This window comes from Etheostoma cragini, chromosome 5, assembly GCF_013103735.1.
Source record: "Etheostoma cragini isolate CJK2018 chromosome 5, CSU_Ecrag_1.0, whole genome shotgun sequence".
Classification (NCBI taxonomy): domain Eukaryota; kingdom Metazoa; phylum Chordata; class Actinopteri; order Perciformes; family Percidae; genus Etheostoma; species Etheostoma cragini.
The window spans coordinates 22,016,597-22,037,518 of record NC_048411.1 but is presented as its reverse complement, the minus strand read 5'-3'; the positions used below and the strand labels follow the sequence as shown (position 1 = coordinate 22,037,518).

Here is a 20,922-nt window from a genome sequence, read left to right as displayed (position 1 = left end):
ATTACAGTAAATAGAAATCTTTGGGATATGGAAAAGCAAAGTGGAGGTCAAATATTGGAGACTGGGTAAACCCTGCCAACTCTGCCACCGATTTGATTTTGCCCTGCAGCTCGGTCTGGAAACATGCATGTTTAAATCTCCTGCTTCAGTTCACAATTTTGCGGGAACCAATCACAAACTGGCTTGTGTACCTGGAAAGCTATTGGCGTATTTTAAGAATTGACCAAGTAGCTTCCTGTTTACGTTAATCATAGCGGCCACAGAACGCCACCAAAGCATAGCAACCCATTGATGCCGCTGTCGCTTCTACATCACAAGGATCGATGGTTTGATTGGTTGAAGGACTATCCAAATGCATTCAGAGTCATTTGAACTATGCCCATTGGTCACGCCTCTTGTTTAGTAAAATACAGAGGAGACTCCCCAGACCAATGCTCAATCTCAAATATATTGAGCTTGGCTTGGTCTGGTGATAGCCAAACTAAAAATATGTGGCAATTCTATGGGAACTTGGATTCTGTTATGGGTTAACGCCTGGCATATGGTGCCATGTAATGTAGTTCAGGAAAAGGTAATGAGATAATGCAGTCAGTGAATGGCACTCATGAGGAAAGATATTCAATTATGCCTGTGTATACAGGATGTGTCCGTGTGTGCTCATGTGGTATCAGGGCTTTTTTTTGTAATAAGTGGTGCAAGTACTTAGGCCCTGGTTAGAGTGATGGAGCAGAGAAACATACAACATACAAATTTACTCTGCATGCTTATAATATGTACACACATATTTATCTCTCACACACAGACAAACAGATGAATGAGAACGGGATATTTGTGTATTTATCGGAAGGGAACTCTCCATTTTTTTTCTCTCCAGGGACAAACACTAACAGCACCACTGTCGTGCTCTCAGGGCATCTCTCTCTCATTTTTCTTGTTTTATTTCTCCGTCCTGACTCAATCACTTGAACTCTCCATTTCTTCCTCTCTCCCTCCCCCCTCCTGTTGGCAGACAACCCTCTCTCTTTTTATCCTTTCTCCCTGTAGCTGTGTTTTTAATCCTAATGTGTGCCAACAGAGACTGCAAACATCTTGGCCCCATGTCTATGCTGTGTGTGTACGTGTGTATCCCAGGGAGACTGCCAGCACTCAAAACAAAGGCTCTCTGTTAAGTTATTTTGTCTTTACAAACAACTAAAACCATACAACACTTAACCCTGCGCCCTCCATCTCTGTCTGTTCTTGTGTGGATTAGAACCTGGTCAAACATTAAATAATCCAGAACCATTTGTGTGTGTGTGTGTGTGTGTGTGTGTGTGTGTGTGTGTGTGTGTGTGTGTGTGTGTGTGTGTGTGTGTGTGTGTGTGTGTGTGTGTGTGTGTGTGTGTGTGTGTGTGTGTGTGTGAGAGTGTGTGAGAGTGTGTGTGTGTGTGTGTGTGTGTCTATTTCCAAGCCACTGAAAAGTTTATATAACTTTTATGACATGTATGACCAATGTTGATGAATAAATCATTTTGTGCATTAGCGTATCTTTGTGTCAAGGCATGCAATGATGCATGCTACAGCAACATGGGTGTGTGTTTTTGTTTTTTTTGCAAAAGTGGGTACCAATTCCGGTTTTCCTGAATATTTAAATGTTGTGTACGTGTTTGCATGTGTGTGTGTGTATGCATAAATAGTTTTATACTATATGATCTGAGCAGGACGTCCTTTTGGGGATCTAATAAATGCCTGTCAAAAATGTCACAATTTATCATAAATAAACACAAGGAATTCTGGGAGTGTGTTAACATGGTTACTTAGATTTTAAGATAAAAGTATGTTCACAATTCTGTTTGATACAAAAACATGTTTGCCTGGAGTAGAGGCCATACAATATATATTTTGGCACATAAACCATTCATCATTTAGAGATCATACAGTATTTTTGAGTTTTGTACATTTGTCAGTGATACTGTAGAAAATGGAGAAAAGAGGTTTTTGTCTGGCCTGATTTTAGATTCTTGAATGAAATTTCGATCAGCACCCAGAATAAGTAAGAAGTTATATATCACTGGACAGTGATTGACATGTAAATGTAGACTTGTTCTAGGCTTTTTCACTGACTTGCCAGTTTGTGAAAATAAATCAGCCTCTGCTAGTTACAGTCTTACAGCACTAGATGAAAGTTTTAGCTAAACAAATTTATAGCTTTCAGTGCAAATAATCATAGATATTTTAAAAGATTAGTTTATTTATGCAATACCTGGTGTTCACGGTACAACAATTTAAAAACAAGGATAATCTATATCTAAAATGAAACAATTTCACTGTGTTACTAGAAAATTGCTTCTATTATTTTGTTCCATTTCCATTTGTTCATCACTTTTCTCCACAGTACATGCAGTGCAATATATTTGAATATGGTCCAGTTACTGCAGGAATTACTGTAAAATCATTAAATGGAACTTTTTCCCTGTGGCTGCCGATGCAAGCAAAGGACTCAGCGTGATGAAAAACGTTAACGCCATTTAGTGCACGTGTAAACACACACACACACACACACAGATAAACAGATAAACAGATAAATAGCATGTCCATGCATGGCGTGTGAACAGTGCATTACCCCAGTTCAGCTATTGAACGAAGCCCATTAGCAGCGTTAATCTATAGATCTAATCATGATCATGAAATAGAGCACTGCTCCCATTCTGGCTACATCCGCCGCACTCATAAACTATGGCACATTTTCCTAATATAACCCACCAGACACAACAAAGGTCATCCTGAGTCTGTTCCATTTCTTGTTAGGTTTAATTTATTCAACATTCAATATAATAAAAAAGACTGCAAACAGGGTGGGAGGAACAGAGATACTCATTTTACAAGTGAGACAAAACTCCCAAGAGGCTGTAAAAAATGACTAACAATATCAGTAACAACAATGACAACCCAACAAGGTCAAGCCTACTACGCAAGCAACACAATTTATGAATGGAAAATTATGTAAGTAATCTAATTCATTCGCTAGAAATAATACATTGGGATTATATTATATATTAACAGGCTTTTAAATGAATATCAAGATAGTGGGAGCAGAGACAGATAAATGAATAATTCCAACAAAAGAGGAGTCTTGCTCAAGGGCGCCTCAATGGCATTTTATGAGGAAGAGAAGACACACACATGCACATCCAAACATCTCATTATATTTTATTTTGCAGGGCACTGGTACACAGCGGCAGAAGGGTGGGGAGGCAGAACCAGGCAGAGTGTCAATAACACAGTATGATGGTGCTCTGTAATTACACATACATGATATCAGAATGATCAAATAATGAGAAATACACAAATAATGAATAATTGCTCTATAAGCAAAATCAATGAAGAAAACCAATGAGAGCAATAAAAAAGCTTTCATCCAGATTTCTGCGCATGTGGGGGGTTTAATGAACAAATAATTGAGGTCTCCTGGGACACGTGATGATAGTTTCCGTTTTGGTCTCATACATACAAAAGTACAGTGTATGTAATACACCATCCATACACCCACCTCATAGACACACACAACCATAAACACATGCACAACCACACACATGTGCACTTGTACACACACAGCAAAGCCAAGGCTCTAGGTTTAATTACGGCATCAACTCACCATACATTCCCAATTATGCACAAACACTAAACACTGTATGTTGGATCTATCAACAAAAAGACAAAAAGTAACAGGAATCCATTTATAAGATTAATTGTCAGAGGTATAAATCATCCCCACCCTCTCATTCATAAAAAGCACATTAACTTTTTCACGTCTCAACCAGTAGTATCTCATTAGATGTATACAGATCAGCTCTTTTAATTAGGCATCCTGCCCACACAATCACTCATAAAAGCCTGTGATCTTTCCTGCTGTATGCTGACAACAGTCGGTATATACTGTGTGTGTGTGTGTGTGTGTGTGTGTGTGTCCTGTTTATTTGTGCATGTGTGTACATCAATACACTTGTATTTTTGTGCTTGCTGCATCATAATCCTCTTTGTTTACAGTGTCACTTTGAAGATGGCAGGAGTGTGTAGGTGTGTAAGTGTATGGGAATGTGAAAAAGCATGTGTTTGCATCTGTGTTTCTCTGTGTATGCCTCTCTGAAAGCCATATCATAATCTGATTTCTAAAGCATCACTTTCTGTGTTAACACTGACGTCACTAGGATGAGTTTTTCCTTTAGGGCAAGAACACAACAACACCGACAACACTCTACCACGTGGATACCTGCCAAAGCTCAGGGAAACAAAGAAGCCATTTAAAATCACCTCCATCTACACACCTTAAACCACACCATCCTTATGGAGGACAACAGCGCAGCATATAACTTCCTTTGATTGAGTCTACATCGCAACATTCATCAAATACCTAAAGTGTTCCACCAGCCGTGCTGAAGTGCACCACAGTATGAATCTACGAACATCCTGTACCATATGTACTGTACAAAGACACTTGGTTCAAAGTCTTAAAACATCTGATGAAAACTTTTAATGGCCTTATGCTCTTAATTAGAAAGCTTAAAGCTGTTGTGTCCTCAGTTTTATTTCCCCCAGTACCACATTCGGGTCATCCATTGCTGCTGATGCTGTCCATCAGTCAAAGCTAGACGTGGCTAACGGCTAGCTAAGTGGCGCTCATTGAGCGGGGGTCCTGCAATAATAGTGTCCTGCAATGGAAAGTCGTTCATCAGCACTGTTCGCCACCAACAGAGAGAGGAAAAAAGGGGAGTGATGAGGGACAGTGAAATGGAAACTTTGGTCACTCCAACACAAGAAGAAGTGAAGGAAGAGATTGATAGAGAGACAAGTGAGGTGACAAAGAGAGAAAGAAAAGAGGATCAGAGGCATGTCTACTAGTCAAGATCAGATCTCATCCATGTTTACTTGTCAAGTAGCTTTCCATTCAGCCATGACTGACAATTTCCAGCTGATTTGTGTGCTATCTAAACACATGCACACAGATATATTGGATTCATGGTAACATACTGCATCATTGAATAGTGTGTGTGTGTGTTTGTGTGTGTGTGTGTGTGTGAGTGTGTGTGTGCGCGTCATAAACAGTGCACACACTCAGCATCCATACCAGGGGAAATCAGCAAAGATAAATATGTTTTGCCTATGCAGCATACATCTAACACTACATTAGAGCTGCTAATGCTCACACAGTACTGTACTTTAACCAAATTCTTAATTCTTTGATTACATTCATTCCTGTTGTTTTTACTAGTAATTGAGACTGTAATTGTTCTGGGCAGCTTACAGTACACAAATGTGTGTAACTGTGAGAGATAAAAGTTAAAAATGCACATATTGTAGAATGCAATCCATGAGCATTAATGTAGGACAGTAAGCTGTAAGTCACTTGAATGTAGCACACAATATACAGTATACATTCACATACATACATACATTCATTACATACACATGCACAGTATATATATATATATATATACACATGCACAGTATATATATATATATATGTATATATATATATATATATATACTGTATATATATATATATATATATATATATATATATATATATATATATATACACACATAAGCTGTTATCAGCACACCACTGAAAATTAAAGTATGACATGCAATTTACTGTATTCTTTGTAGAAAGAACATTTAAACTCAACATTTCAAAAATGCACAAGAAAGAAGTTGTTTGAAGGTGTCACAGTGATTCAACCATAACTCAGCCTTACTGTGGATCTGTCAGTCATAAAATAGGCATTTTTTATGTCTTAATTAGAATAAAATTATTTTACTGTAGTCCTTGGAGCTTGGAGCTTGCTTTGAACTGTAGCAGTATGTGAGTTACACCACCTGCATCAAGGCTGTTTTAATTAATGTCATTTATTTCCCCAATCTGTTACTCATGCATTGTGCGTTTTTTGTACCATTAACCTGTGCACTCTCAATCACTTTTTCTCTGTTACCAGTTAACCTCAGTCTCAGAGACATTTTTCTCACCAGCTTGAGGATTTTTGCTTCAACAAAAACTGATTACCTTTAATCTGTCTTTTTTATATTTTGTTTAGTGCTGTACAACATAATTATCCTTACCATGCAATGGGGTCAAGTACTGATCACCCGTCACATTAGCAGCAAATACAAACCTGGGTGTATTTACTCTGTGTTTACTCTAGTGTGTCTCACTATCTTTGTGGGGACCAATCATTGACATAATGCATTCCCAAGCCCCTTACCCTAACCTTAACCATCAAACCCTAAATGCCTAACCTTATCCCTTACCCTTACCCTAACCATAACTTAATTCTAACCCTGATCCTAAAACCAAGTCTTATTCCTCCAACAGCCCTTTAAAGTTGTGGGTACAAGCATTTTGTCCCCACAAAGCTGTCAGGACCCCATAAGTATACTGTATTCACGGTTCTTGGTCCCCACAAATGTAGTTAAACCTAATACACACACACACACACACACACACACACACACACACACACACACACACACACACACACACACACACACACAAAGAGCATGGCAATTACCAAGTAAATGGCAAATTTAGCATGACACACAGGTCATTGCTTTCCACTGCTGCCTGTTAGCCCACTGTGTGTATGCTTACTAAATACTCATTGTGTGTACAGGAAAAAATGTGTAACGCCACAAACTCTGTTTATTAATTTGATACTCCTCAATATTTACCTAAACACACACAGTTGTATGGGTAAGAATTTGTAGTTGAAAGGTCAATTAAAAAGTCAATGGGCAGCAACACAAGCTTTTCACGTTACTCTGTCAATGCACTTACATTCAATGATCAGTCATTTTTAATACAGCTCACAGAAAAATTTGGAAATTAAAACAAGAATCAAGCTAGAAAAGACAATCCAAACTTACTCCTTGAAAACTCAAATAAACCGATGATAAAAAAATCATAAAAATGTCATTTGTTCTTTATCACAGAAACTTTCACTGTGAAAACAACTAAGATCTTTTATTGGCAAAATATACGGCATTACCAGCTTCATAGCCTTGACGAAGAATAACCCCACACCTCCTCAGACATTGTATAGTGTGTACAATGTCCCAAAACAAAAGAAATCAGCTAATCAGCTGCTGACAGAAAAAAGCTTTTGAAAAAAAAAGAGCAGTGAGATTCAGTCTTACCTTTCTGCTGCGGAGGAGGCCCTTCTCTGACACATCACTGCCAACGAACTGCTTCCCGGCGCCATTTCCTGTTTGATCTCCCACGCAACGAGGTTGCTGGGTTTCACAGCCAGGAAGTTAATGCCTGACTGGAACCACACCCTGCAGGAAAGGATGAAGAAAGAAACAAAAGAGAGAAAAGAAAAGCACGGTTAATCTAAGTTCACACATGCACATAATGAAAAAGAAAAGAAAGCTGAGTTTAGGGGAACTGTAGTATAAATTGAATTTTCTTCACTTGGAACTCCCCCGATTTCTCACTTGTTCTCTTTAATCCCTGATACCTGCCATACTTTTTCGGATAACATTTCTTTTAAAATTCATATACGCAGCATGGTGCAGCCTCCCACGGTATGTTTTGGCGGGCGAAGAAAAAGTAGTGACAGGAGAAGCTCTCATGAAAGTTAACATTTTAAGCAGAGTAAGTGCTGTGTGGAGGATGAATGGGATGCATGCTGAGCTGGAGCTTATATCTAATTTAGAGAATGTGACTGTGATGATGAGAAAGGCAACAATGCACGGCTAATTTCTTCAGTTCTTCTGTTTTTTGGGCTGTTCATTTTGATCTGTTCTTTGAAATTTTCCTCTTCAAAAAGGTTTTTTTCTCACCTTCCTTCCACAGTATTGTACACAAATAAACTATACATGTGACACCCTACCTGTCCCTCACGTTTTGCAATCCCTCATCCTCTCCCTTCTCCGTTTTTTCTTCATTCTCTCTCCATTTAGATTAAGGCCATTCATCTCTGCCTCCCCTTTTCCATCCAGTTTTTTTTTAATCTGGATTATTTCTTCCTTAATGTTTCTTGGCTTGAACTCCCTATACTTCCATTTTTCTTTTGGTGTTCTATTAGATTCTAATCCCCTTCCTTTCCTTCCCATCTTCCCTATCCTTCCTTTCCAGATGTCCTCTTTATTTGTATTCCTCCTTCCTCACCCTTCCCTTGATGTTTTTCTCTGTCCTTTATTTTCCTTACCAGGTCTTCTCTTTCATCTCTTTTCCTCACCTCCTTCTAATGGTTTTCTTCTGTCTCTCATCCATCCCTCTGTGACTTCCCTCGTTCCTTCCTCCCTCCCTCTCTTCCTTCCCTTACTTCATCCCTCCCTCTGCCCCTCAACCACCCTTTAATCTCAAGGCATCCTATGGTTAATCTCTTTATTTTCTTTCCCTCTCCCTTGTTCCCTCTCTCTTTCTCTAATCCGTCCCAGTGTGTTTTGTTCTATTCATCACCTTGACTAGACCCTCCCTCAATTTATTAACACATTTCGTAGGCACGCACACACATGCACACAACCTTGTTTACTGTTTTTCTCATTAACACACATACAATAGTCTCTGGCAAACAACAGATACAAACACAGACGCACTTTCTAATAAACTTTTTCCTCTACACAGAAAGAGGAAAAACTGCCAATCCTCTTTGTCTTCTTTCTCATTACAGTATTACTTTCTTGCATTTGTCTCGCTTCATGTCTTGCCAAAAATTGCCATCAAATATGCCATGCAGATTCTTTGACATGCTACATATGTTAATGAGTGTGTATGCACCCTGTGTGTGCTGTACAATAATCTAAAAAAGACGCGTGTCGGTGTTTGGCGCAAAGGGAACAACTTTAAAACACATTTTTTTCTACTCTGAACTCATTTTTCTTGATTTATTATCAAGTAGGGAAAAATGTTCCCTGGTTGACCAGTGCTGTGTATGGTTTGTGAAAATGAGTGTGTGTGTGTGTGTGTGTGTGTGTGTGTGTGTGTGTTTGTTTAAAGGCGCTCGAGCGGGGGTCTGTACATGTCAGGGGAGGGCCTATATGCAATCACAAAACAACTAAAAAAGGAAAGACCAGGAAAAAGCCTGTTACTTACCACACTGCCATAGATGTTACCGTGTGTGAGGACAATGGAATGAGCGAAAGATTGTGTGCATGTGTAACCCCATGTAGCCTGCTTATTGGACCAGGGTGGTGAGATGAATATTGGACCAGTATATAAGCTCAGCTGACTGTTACATGTCATTTAAAAAACACTACCTGCCATTTTTCTGCTTCCTCTGTTTCTTTCTCTCCATCCCTCTCTTTCTGCCTCCTCCATCACCTCTTCTCCACCTTTCTCCAATTCACTCTTTACTCCTCCTCAACCAACCCAGAATTTAAGATAATCCACATCAAAAGGAAATTTACAGACTGTGGCAACAAAAATATGTAGAGCAAAGCAATTTGGGAGGAGAAAAACAAACAGAAGATATAATGTGAATGACAGACTGACAGGAATGGAAAACAAACACGTTTCGCCTGAACACCGGCTGAGAAACATTCACCCGAGAATTTTTCAGATGACAAGGTTGTGGCAAAGACAAATCATGAGTAAAACATACAAAAAATAAAAAAATAAAACACAACCTCACTAGTATTCCTCCATCAAAAATCTAAACCAGAGAGAACTCACATGTTTTATTCTTGTTAGTATACCAAGAATAATGTTCCCAAGGCATGGACATTTTACTTTATTAGGTTTTTTAACATTAATATGAGCTCCCCCAGCCTGCCTTTGGTCCCCCAGTGGCTAGAAATGGTGAGAGGTGTGAACCAAGCACTGGGTCTGCTGTTCTGCCTTTGAGAAAATGAAAGCTCAAATAGGCCGATCTGGAATAGTTACCTCCCCTTTCTCTGCTTTTCCCGCCCAGAGACTTTGTCCCGCCCATGAGAAAGAGACATCATGGCTTTCAAACGAGCAAAGTGTCAGTTGGTCAAGGTCCCCCTCCCTCCCTAACAGCAACAGATTTAGAAATGGCACATCTTAAGGAAAGCTTATTGTGGGACTGGCTCTATTGGCTGGAATTGTGTACTAAGGCTGAATTTATGGCAAGAGACTAAAGATGTGGTATTAGGGGACCACTATGAGCTATATAAAAGCATCCAAAAAGTACCATGTGATGGGACCTTTAACATTAATACACAATGTTTAGAGATGTAGTCTAATGTAGTAGTAATATGACAGGCTTAAAACTGGTAAACCTACATTGGCCCAAAGCCTGGGCTGTTACAGAAAGTAGAGGCCTGTTATTTTTATTATTAAAACTGTTTACATAAGAATGCCATAGTATACTGATACTGCACTATATACTGCACTTTTGCAAGAAAACATAGAGCCACTTGTGTCTCTCAGCGCTACGTTGTTACATTGCTCTGATTGGTTGTAGGTCTCGTCATATGGCTTTGATTGGTTGTGTTTAAAAGCCTTTTGTGTTGCAAAGTTGACAAAGTACCTTAGAAATGAACAGAGAGGTTCCAGACTAATACTCGTTTGCAAATTAGTCTGGTGAAGCCAGACTATGTAAATGTCAACAAGAGAAGGGACTTATTTCCTTGATCTTGCCTAAATATTAAAAAGAGTTGTTATTTCACAAAAAAGATAGTTATTTCCAAATTGAAATACTATTTTGGCATTCTGGAAACAGTCCTAGATCCCTGTAAATTCAGCGTAAGGTACAGCCACCTCAGTCCACTTTGAATTCAAAGCGGAATGAGGCTTTCAATCACAACTCTGTATACAGCTTTTCAGGGTTGTCAGTTAACCCCTAAGATTCAGAAAGGATGTTTGTGGGAAAAAGTAGATTGATTTTGCTTTTCGGGATAATGAACACAAACACAATCACATATGTAAAAAAAGCATAGCACAGCAACACTGTTGTCCCATGGTGCTGCTGTCAGGACTTTTGGTGTGCATGTGTGCATGTCTGTCAACAAGCAGGATGATGGACAAGGCTGCGTCCCTAAGCTGCTTCTGTCAGGTCTGTGTACAGCATCAGAGCCTTAGTGTCTGTGTGTCTTTCATCCTTGGTCGGCCTGTTTTTTTTAGGTAATCCAGGAAGACAAGCAAAACTTCTCCTTGTGCCCTCTCCTCATTCTATATGTATCACGTGTTGTTACGATGCTGCTCTGTCACATTCTATGTGACAAGCCTCAACACATATTTACAGGTATCAGTTGTCACTATGTAATTTTCTTCTGAAATTAAATAAGTGCCTCATTTACATACTAAATCTATGATGTTGTCAATGCAAGAACAATTTTAGTGTAATACACTTAAAACTTTATCTACAGCATAAACATTGAATGGGCATTTATTCCTCTCTCGTTCCCTGGGTGACACTCATACATTACACACATTCACAGTCCGCTCCTGTTGGCCATTGAGTAGCTCACAGAGCATTACAATTGATTTTCTTTTCTTTCTTTTTCCTCTTTTTGTGCCTTGTTTATAGGCACTTCAACACTGTGAATAAAGTATCCCTCTGCTATTTTAAATCACAATTGTAAGTTAAATGTTGAATGTGTTTTTCTCATTGTGATAATGCCTCTTTTAGTTTCTTTCTTTTTGAGTAATTTCGGATATGCCCCACAGGGTCTCTTTACCTCATTTATGCAGATTGTACCTCTGCTCTGCTCTTTTTCCCGGGATGTTTTTCAAAATTCCGGTTTTGCTCCATCTTTAGCTGCTGTGTGATTATCATAAGAGACACCTTAGAAATATGCGCAGAAAATCCAATTGTGGTATAGCTATCATGAATTCATGGAAAACAGCCAAACTCCAGTGCCTCTTTTTAATTGTGTTGCAAGTTTACCAAATGTATAATTAACCCATATATTTTATTTACCTTATTTTATAAATAAAGCAAAAACAAGACAACAGTTGATAAAGGGGAGGAATGAGGTGAATATAAATGAAGCCATGCATATTTATAGCTTAGCTTTTACACACCGGACTAGTAGCCCAGGGAACCAAGCAATATGCGAGAAAAGGATAACAGATTGCTCTGCTAAAAAGGAGAATCACTTAAGTCCAGTTAATTCCCGTTACACCTAACCCTATCCCTTAAATAATCTTTCCACATCCTCACCTGGTTTACAATCATTAGTCATCTAATGCGTTTGTTTCAAGAAATAAAGACTAAAATCTGCCTCTTGTTTGTACGTACGCACGCACGCACACACACACAATCTCTCGCTTACACAGGAGCACAATCATCACTGACACAAGGTCATGCAGACCAGTGACTCACATGTATGACTGTGTGTGTGTGTGTGTGTGTGTGTGTGTGTGTGTGTGTGTGTGTGTGTGTGTGAGTGATAACTCTGGTTTCCTTGAGGAGCATCAGACGATAGATGGATAGATTTACACTCAGTAGTGCGAAAGAAAGACAGAGAGGCAGAGGGGGAGAGAAAGGCAGAGGATAGGAAGAGGAGAGAGATAAGAGAGTGAGTGACAGGTAAATCGGGAAGGGGCGATAGGGAAGGCAGGGTGAGAAAGAAATAAAAGGAGTGGAACCACAACCTAGAGACTGACAGTTCAATACACACCTACTTACTTACATCTAGCTTAGTTGGAAAACATCACTGTCTTCAGAACCAGATGAACATTTCGGAAGCACAGCTCCCGAGGTGCTCACAGGACAGCAGGCTGACAATTTATTATATAGATTAATACAGATTTTGTATATGGTTCAACAAGAAAGCTCAATGCAAAACTAGCGCTTTGATTGATCACAATAAATACAGCTTAGATGGTCACAACTTATGAAAAGTAGGAGGTTTTTGCTATTTAAATGGCAGCTATCAAACTTCATTACGCACATAACAAAATAAGTTGATGATCATTCATTGACAAGCCACACCAATAGCACTTTTTGAAGCATTGCTGGAGTGTTTTCGATGTAATAGCATCTCCGCTTTTCATTTCATGGATATATATGCCTCTGTTTCTACAAATCCACATGGACTCCAAGACACACCCATGCTCACAAACTATATACTCCCAATGCAACTACACTTTTTCAATATGACATTGCATCTAAAACACTCCAGCAATGCTTCAAAAAGTAATGTTGATGTGGATTGTCAATGTTCTGGCCTGTATTTTCAATTTACGTACTGCTTAATTTATTTCACTTTCTACATCTTTGCACACATTATTTAACTGGTAGCAAGCAAGCACACTTAAATAAGCTTTTAAGTGCTTTAGAGGGAGAAGAAAATTTAGATGAATCATAATTGCATCTTGTGGGTGCTTACAGTGGCTTCCATTCTGTCCCATTCCGTTTTTCTGAGTTTCACTTAATGTATATTGTGTGTGAAATTCTTTGTCTCTACAAATGCCGGGTGTAAGGTAAATCTATAGACTCAGTGGAACCTCCCATGATAGCATAAGCCCTTATTTCTTGAAAAGCCTTTGTTTAGAGCAAAGGGGAAAGCACATCTACCAATGCTTTGGATGTGTTATTCCACCAAGCATCAAGTCAGTAAACAGTGTTTTAGGATTTAAAAAGTAGATCTCACGCCCTTAAGGTTTACGTGCTCCTCTTGTATGTATCTTTGTGATGATCTTATTCCTTTTTTCGTGAGTCATTCTGTAACAGATTAGGAGTGATATTTTCAAGTTCATTAAAGTGTCTGGTAAAAAGAAAATACACAAAGACCTAAAGCTTACAGTAATACCAGCAGAAGATGATGTTACAAGCGTTGTGTGCTTTGATTTACTGTATGATGGATGCTCATGTAGAACTACAAAGGATATACGCAAAAAGACCCTCCAGGTGTTAACCTGAACTAGACGTGAGAGAGGAGGCAGGTTACGTTAGATCGAGTCGCCAGCGTTATGCCAATGGGCATTTTAATTTGTGGGCTTTTTTCTTTTATCAGTGTCATGTTTGTGCTCATACAGGTCTCAAAGAGGATGTTACTGCTACTTTACCTTCATGTTCTCTTGAGACAGTCTGGGTGTTTTTTTTTCTCACTTTTCACCTTCTCAATCTGCTATTGAAAGTAACTGCCACTCTTGCTGGTTTCTCAGTTATGGTCTTCAATGAGTCCAAACTAAACACCTTTTTGCGCAAACATGTTTGCATTTCTACAGCCCAAAGCTACTCTGTGCCGTCTTGATGCAGGTTAAGTTTCTGTGTTCTTAAAAAGCTGCTGTGTTTAAAGAAAAACAACCTACTGTCTCCAAAGTGTCTTTTTTGTACCACCAATAAAACTAATTTCTAGATTGGTCTATTTGTTAAGCAAATCTACCAACGTTCTCTTAAAGTTTTCAGTGGTTGTCAAAGGCACGGGCATTAAGGGCCCAGTGTTGCAGTGTCTTTAGTTCTTCAAGCACTCTCCCATGATCTGAATTCATCTTTCATTTAACCTTACTTTTCTCCATCTATCAGCTTCGAAATACAACGTAGGGACTTCTGGTATGAATATCAATGCAAGTATATACATACAAATAAAACTATAGTTCCCTGAAATCCGCTTTTCTTCTCTTGTTCTTTCTTATTCTTGTTCTTTATTCCAGGTTTAAAGTGATCAATAGCGCTAAGCTTAGCGCTCAATACTGTCTTGTTCGATTCAAGGAATTTAAGTTTCTTCTACGCCATCCTGGATGAAAGTGTCAGCTAAATGCCTAAAACGACAGTGTAAAACCAAAGACCTTCTTCTCAAAACAAAAGAGCAGACCCACCATATGCTATGTGTCAGAAAACGTTGCTCCATGTACAGCAGCAGATGTGTCTAAGAGACAAAAGTAAAGAAGACATATTGTTTGTCTAAAGTTGTTGTTGGAACAGATGTTTTTGGGGTAAAACAGGTTGGATAGATACTTTAGAAGTCCAGTGTATCCTGCTTGCAAAGTGAACCAGCATGTAACAAAGTAAAAGCAAGTAAAGCAGTGGAGGGCCAGATTGTGACAATACAGCGCATAACTCTGATCAGTCATCGTAGGGTACAAGACCAGACCGTCCTCATCCAGAAAACGGCTGCTGGTGCTGATGGCAGCAACCTGCATCATTCAGAGCTTGATATTCTGGGGAAGCATAATGCTTTGATTTATGTTTTAATTAGTTACTTAAGTGGGATTATGGTTGTAAATTTATTTAATTTAGTTTAATTTCAGCAACCTGTGTGTGCTTTGCTGCTCTTGCCCTTGTTTCCTATTTGTTGACCTGCTGCTGCTGACATGTTGGTTGACTGAAGGATTGCGATGATTTATTTTTGTATTTTTGTTTTTTATATGACTGGTTGACTGCCAAATTGAATTACCCTTCAGGGATGAATAAAGTTGTTTTAATTGAATGGGTTCATTTTCATTTATTTCTGCACCAATATTATTTTTATTTTATTAGTTTTATTCAGGTGTCATGTTAACCCCAAAATACAAATACAAAATCAGCTCAGCAGCAGCTATTTTATTATGCATGGATTTATCTTCCCGCCTAAAAAAGGATGAGCTCCGTACAGTTGTGCTGTTAGTTAAATAGTAGAATACGATCACTAACTTATATATAGTTTGCTGCTAGCATGCAGCCTGACGTCTGACTACCTCCAGTGTAAAATACCAAACTCCTTCCTACACATATTGCAAAATGCTTAGTTTGCATCACATAGAACTGCAGTTTCAGGGCTATGTCCCTACCCAGTCCTCCCAGTGCTTGCGTATTTGTTTTTAGCTACATGTTCATCGGGTCCCGGGACACCAGCCTGAGCCTCCATTTCAACAATAAATGAATGAAAAATATGAATGCATATTTATCAAACTTTGCACCTAGTCACCTATGTAGCAGCTGACGGGAACTGGCTGTGGGACGACTTAATCATCATGAACAGTTTTTAATGTTCTATCAGACTATAACTACTCAAGAGTCTGCTCTTGAGACTTTAGCAGGACTCGGCAGGATTCGGGATAACTTCTTGGATTTCAGGACTGTCCTGAAGTTTTTGGGACGTCTGGTCACCCTATGTGCAGCAGCACATAAACATGCAATAGATTAAAAATGAAAATATTACAATGTGAAATAGTATCATAATATGATTAGCTTGCACGCTTTCACTTCACGCACAAACAGATCAGTTTCTTCTCCTGGAAATCTCTCCTTCCTGTTTAGTAAATCTGCCATCATAATAGCAATGTGCCAAGGTACAAAATGCCTGGCTTTTAAAGGAAATGGGAGATGACACCGATTGGTTTATTGCATGTTATGCCCAAAACACACCTATGGTTACTGAAGACACTTAGTACAACCCTTTTGAACCATGCGCTTTCCGCTGTTTGCTTAGATCATTAAAATATAGCCCCTTCATCTCTATTTAATGGGATTACGGTAAACGGAAACACATTTACCATGAAAAATATTTATTCCAAATTTGAAAAAAAGGGTGCCAAGATTGCCAATAGTTTAAATCATGACCCCTCATTGATAAACTAAGACTTAAAGAAACTAGGAACAATAGGGAATGGCAGCAAGTGTACAGTACAGAGGTGGAGACAGATGTTCAAGAAAATTCAACACACCAGCTGCAAATTTCTCAACCCATTCTGGAGAAGCTGCCATCATTGGACATGAGTGGCATTTATATGAGTCAAACTGTCAAATCAATAAGATGTTGTTTTCTGCTTTCCCCACTGTTTGAGAGGCAGAGGCAAAACAATCTGTTGTTGTGATCAAAACACTCTGAAGAGACATGGTTGCTTTTCTACAAGTGAAGAGCTGTCGACAAATTGAAAAAAGTCGAGAAAATGATTTTTCTTTGCAACAGATTCTTAACAAGTTGCAAAGTTGGTGCTATAACAAAGTTCTCAACCTGAGATGAATAATTCTTGGCTAAATCAAAGCTGTGATGATGACAGTGTTAAAAGGCTGGTACAATGTGTACTTTCCAAAACAGATCAAATAACAAAAGAGAATTCAGTTGAATAAGACTACTAAGTTATGAAATAATACTTGATAATGATACCTTCTTTTTGAGTTCATATAGCGGATTGATTGTGGGAGAGGGTTGCTTTTTTCACAGATTTTTTGGGTCTCTTATAATATCTTGACATTATGGGTATTTAGGGTTCACAGTTTAGTGCTTCACTAACATCTTAAATGTATGTATATTTTGATGTTGGAGTGATGGACAGATTGGGAGGCAAGAGTTTTGAAATTTTAGAATGAACAGGTGGGGTTGTTTTTTAAGACATGATGAGACAGATGGGGAGCTGTAAGTTTGGAAAGTCATAACAAACTGTTGTTAAACATCTGATAGAAGGATGTAAAAGAGCCCCGCATTGTTGGTCACAGGTCATTGTGTCTCACTGTGAGAACATCTGTTGTATCATGCTACCTAGAATCTTTTCTTCTGTATTTTTTACTTTAGATTTCTCTCCCTTTCTCACCTTTTCCTTTTATTCACTTTTCCTTCTTCTTTTGTTGTCGTTTCCTCCTGTCTTTCTTTTTTTGTCCTTCTGCCCACTCTCATGTTGACACTCATGTTGTTCTAGCTCTATCTTCTTTAAAGCTGTCTATCACCATCTTTTTTTCTTCCAGAACATTATTCTCTGTCACCTTTAACACAAAACAATATCACAGGAAAAAAAAACATTCCGGAGGAGCCTCTGTCATTATGCAGCAGCACTAACCCCAACTGATAAAGGGTCTTTAAAAACACTACACACTTTCTGTATTCCATTACTTTGGTCGAGATTGTTCTTACTAAAATGGCTTTTTTGTGTGTTCATATCCATAAATACAGATCTGTTTATGTTCCCCTAGCAAGGACATCTAGAGGCAAAGTGACTTAAACTTATTGTGTGGAACAGACGTGAAAGAGCATGACGCCACAGACATTGTTAAAAAGGTCATGTACCATGGTAGTGTGTGAAATTGACACACAAGACCACAGTGTGTTTTACATTTCCTATCAACAGTCAATTACAGTCTTCTTTTACCCATAACATTATCTCTCCCTAACCTTAGTAAAGTTATTTTTGCAACTAAACCACACCAAACCTTAACCATAAAGGTAACAGATTAGAAAATGTTCATATACATATTTTTTGGAAGGCACTGACGAATAATTGAGCCATCAGATCAGAAAACTCCCATAAATGACTTCCTTTTGCAAGAAAATAAGTGCATTTCCATCAACCAGTTTTTTTTTGTTGCCTTTTTTCAATGTGCACCTAAAACACAAAAATATGATTGAAAACTGAAAAAAAGTCTTTTAGCTAGCTGAGGTAAAAAGTGGGTGTATCAATTATAGGAAAGGTTGAATAGGAACATGCCTTAATAAATAAATCACGACATACATGAATGAATTTGAATGAAATTGAGTCAGTATCTCAGCTGTTTAAGGTAAAATGCAATCCAACAGCCAAACTGAAGACATAAAGGTCGGATGTCCATCCTCTGACAGTCAAACTGGCTAAGTGAGTACGTGACACCTACTTTAATGTTTAACATTTTATTTTCAGGTTGTATCTTTAATTTTGTCCTGAACAACAGACAAAAAAGAGCTTTTCTAATAAGGAATGAGTGAACACTCCCCAACCACACACACACACACACACACACACACACACACACACAGCTGTCTCTATGGCTGACTCTCTCTCCCTGAGCAGCTTGCTCCACAGTTACATAAGTTTACTGCAAAATGACTATTGTGTAATAATGATGAAAGCTGCTGGAAAACAGGGGTGTGTGTTTTTTGTGTGCTGGTTTAGGGGTTAGGGGTTGTGTGTTTGATGCAGTGTAAAGTACATGAAGTAAACATGTCAATCGAAACTAGACACCACATGCCTCTTCGCTCACTGTACTGTATGAACGTAAATACATGCCTATGCACACATTTGTTGGCCCCGATTGTGTGCTAATTATGCATGAGTAAAGAAAAAGCCATCAGTTGCCTTCTGCTCCAGACCTGGTTTTTGTTTTGCACTGCTGAACAAGCCTCAGCACCAGCAGCGCTGCAGGGGTAGCCATTATAGAAGCCCGTACTCATGCATCCATCTTACATCTGTCCTGCATACTAAAGAGGATCTTAAAAGACCATAATCTGCAGGACTTCGATTGTCAGTAAAAATGACATTCATCTAGCCAGCTGTTGGGACTACACACTTTCTAGAACAAATTTTCAGACTGAAAATTTATGCTTTTGTTTTTCTACAATCCAAACACATGCTGGTGAGATAACTCAGAAGCATGGAGTATGTTTACATGCACACCGATATTCCACTATTATTCTCAATATGACAATATTATGAATTTGTTACAGGTCATGTAAACAGCCTATTCCGGTTGGATATTCGGAATAAGGCTTATTTCCGAATATATTATTTTCAGATTAAGACATGGGATATTCCGGTATTATTTGGGTTTTAGAGGCATTCTTTGGACATGTATAAAGCATATTTAGAATACGCATCTTAATCTGGGTTTTTACCGCAGTTTACACCCAGTTTCGGGCCTCTTGCCTGTTTATGGCTTATGGTCAGCTCTGTGTGTTGCTATGGTTGCTGTAAACAAAGCAACCAGCCAACAGTTTGCAAGGCTGCAGACCCAATAAGAAGTAGAAACAGAGCTATGTTTAAACATTATCAAAGACTTCATCAGGTTTTATATATTTGCACACATTGCCATGCCAACCTGAAAGAGGGATGCTGTGTTCACACGTTTATACATGTTCTCCACTGCTGGTGAACTATGATAAAAACGTTTTTGCGGGGCTATATGTAAATTGGAATATCAGTGGAATATTCACTTTCATTTGCCATGTAAACAGCTTGGTCAAAATATCATCTATTTTGTAATAAAGGCAAAAAAAGGAATATTATGTGTATGTTAAAATAGTCACTGCCTATGTGTGTTAGCCCTGCAATAATTTGGAATCCAATTCCCCCATGGCATTGTGGCATTGGTCCCATCCTCCTATGTCGTTTGTTGAGTAAGGGGGGTGTAGAAATAAAGGGGGTGTAGAAATGAAAGAACAGATGAATGGATTGATGGATCTACAATACTTTGGAGCAAATCTCATGTGAAGTTGTTAATGAAGTATATTGAAAGGTTAACAATAACATTGCTTCAAAGTTTGTAACTTATTTTAAAGATTAGATGTGGCCTGCAAGGGACCGCCATGAAAATGGGAAATCAGCAGGAGCTTATTATTAACAAATCATCACGCTTTGTCAGACCTACATTAGTGCTGCAGGTAGTCATTCATTCTTTCTGAAATTTTTTTACAGCTGTCACACAAATCACCATTGTAATACCACACTAAAACCAAGCTGTTACTGACTTTCTCTCTGTAATCTTAATCTTTCTACTTGTTGGATGAAGCCAAAGTGCAAGCAGTCCAGCATGCACGCAACAAAGCGTGGGACTTTTACAACTGCTACCTCTGTACACAGTTTTAAGCAGGACACTGATAATGTAATCAGCACAGCTAGATGTTAAGTTAGCCTACTGGATCCCTTTCAAATAAAAACCCTCACACATGGAATCAAACCGCCCACTCTACTTCCCACCACACATGGGATTAGAACGACATATTTCTCTGTAAACAAAGACAGACAATGACTGTGGGTTGTTGGCTGTGGTAGTAGCTTCAAGCTAGTCCTCTGGGTTGAAGTCCCAGATTAGCAGTATACCATTACACCACCGCAGATCACTTTCAGTAGGCACAGTCTAAAATACTAACAGAGAACTAGATTAAATCTGACCAGAATCAAAGGAAATTCCTTGCAATTTACCTTGTTTAGGGTTTAGTTTGTGATGTACTGCTGAGGGTGAAACAGATACCTTTGCATTGTTTCTATTTATAATAAACTTGTGAGAATACCTTGCACTAATGTTGAAAAGGTGGCAAGATTTTAAAGAAGCAACTCCTCAGAGCAGCGTCTAACCCCTCCCCCAA

The 20,922-nt window shown here is 38.7% G+C and overlaps 1 protein-coding gene across 2 annotated transcripts in view; it reads right to left on the bottom strand.

The window, feature by feature from the left end:
• Nucleotides 1-20,922, bottom strand: part of si:dkey-215k6.1 (transmembrane protein 132C) — a 244,993-nt gene that overhangs the window by 112,159 nt on the left and 111,912 nt on the right. For both annotated transcript variants that reach the window (XM_034871794.1, XM_034871796.1), the window contains exon 4: nt 7,171-7,311. In XM_034871794.1, coding sequence (XP_034727685.1) covers nt 7,171-7,311 — 141 coding nt within the window. The remainder of the gene's footprint in view (nt 1-7,170; nt 7,312-20,922) is intronic.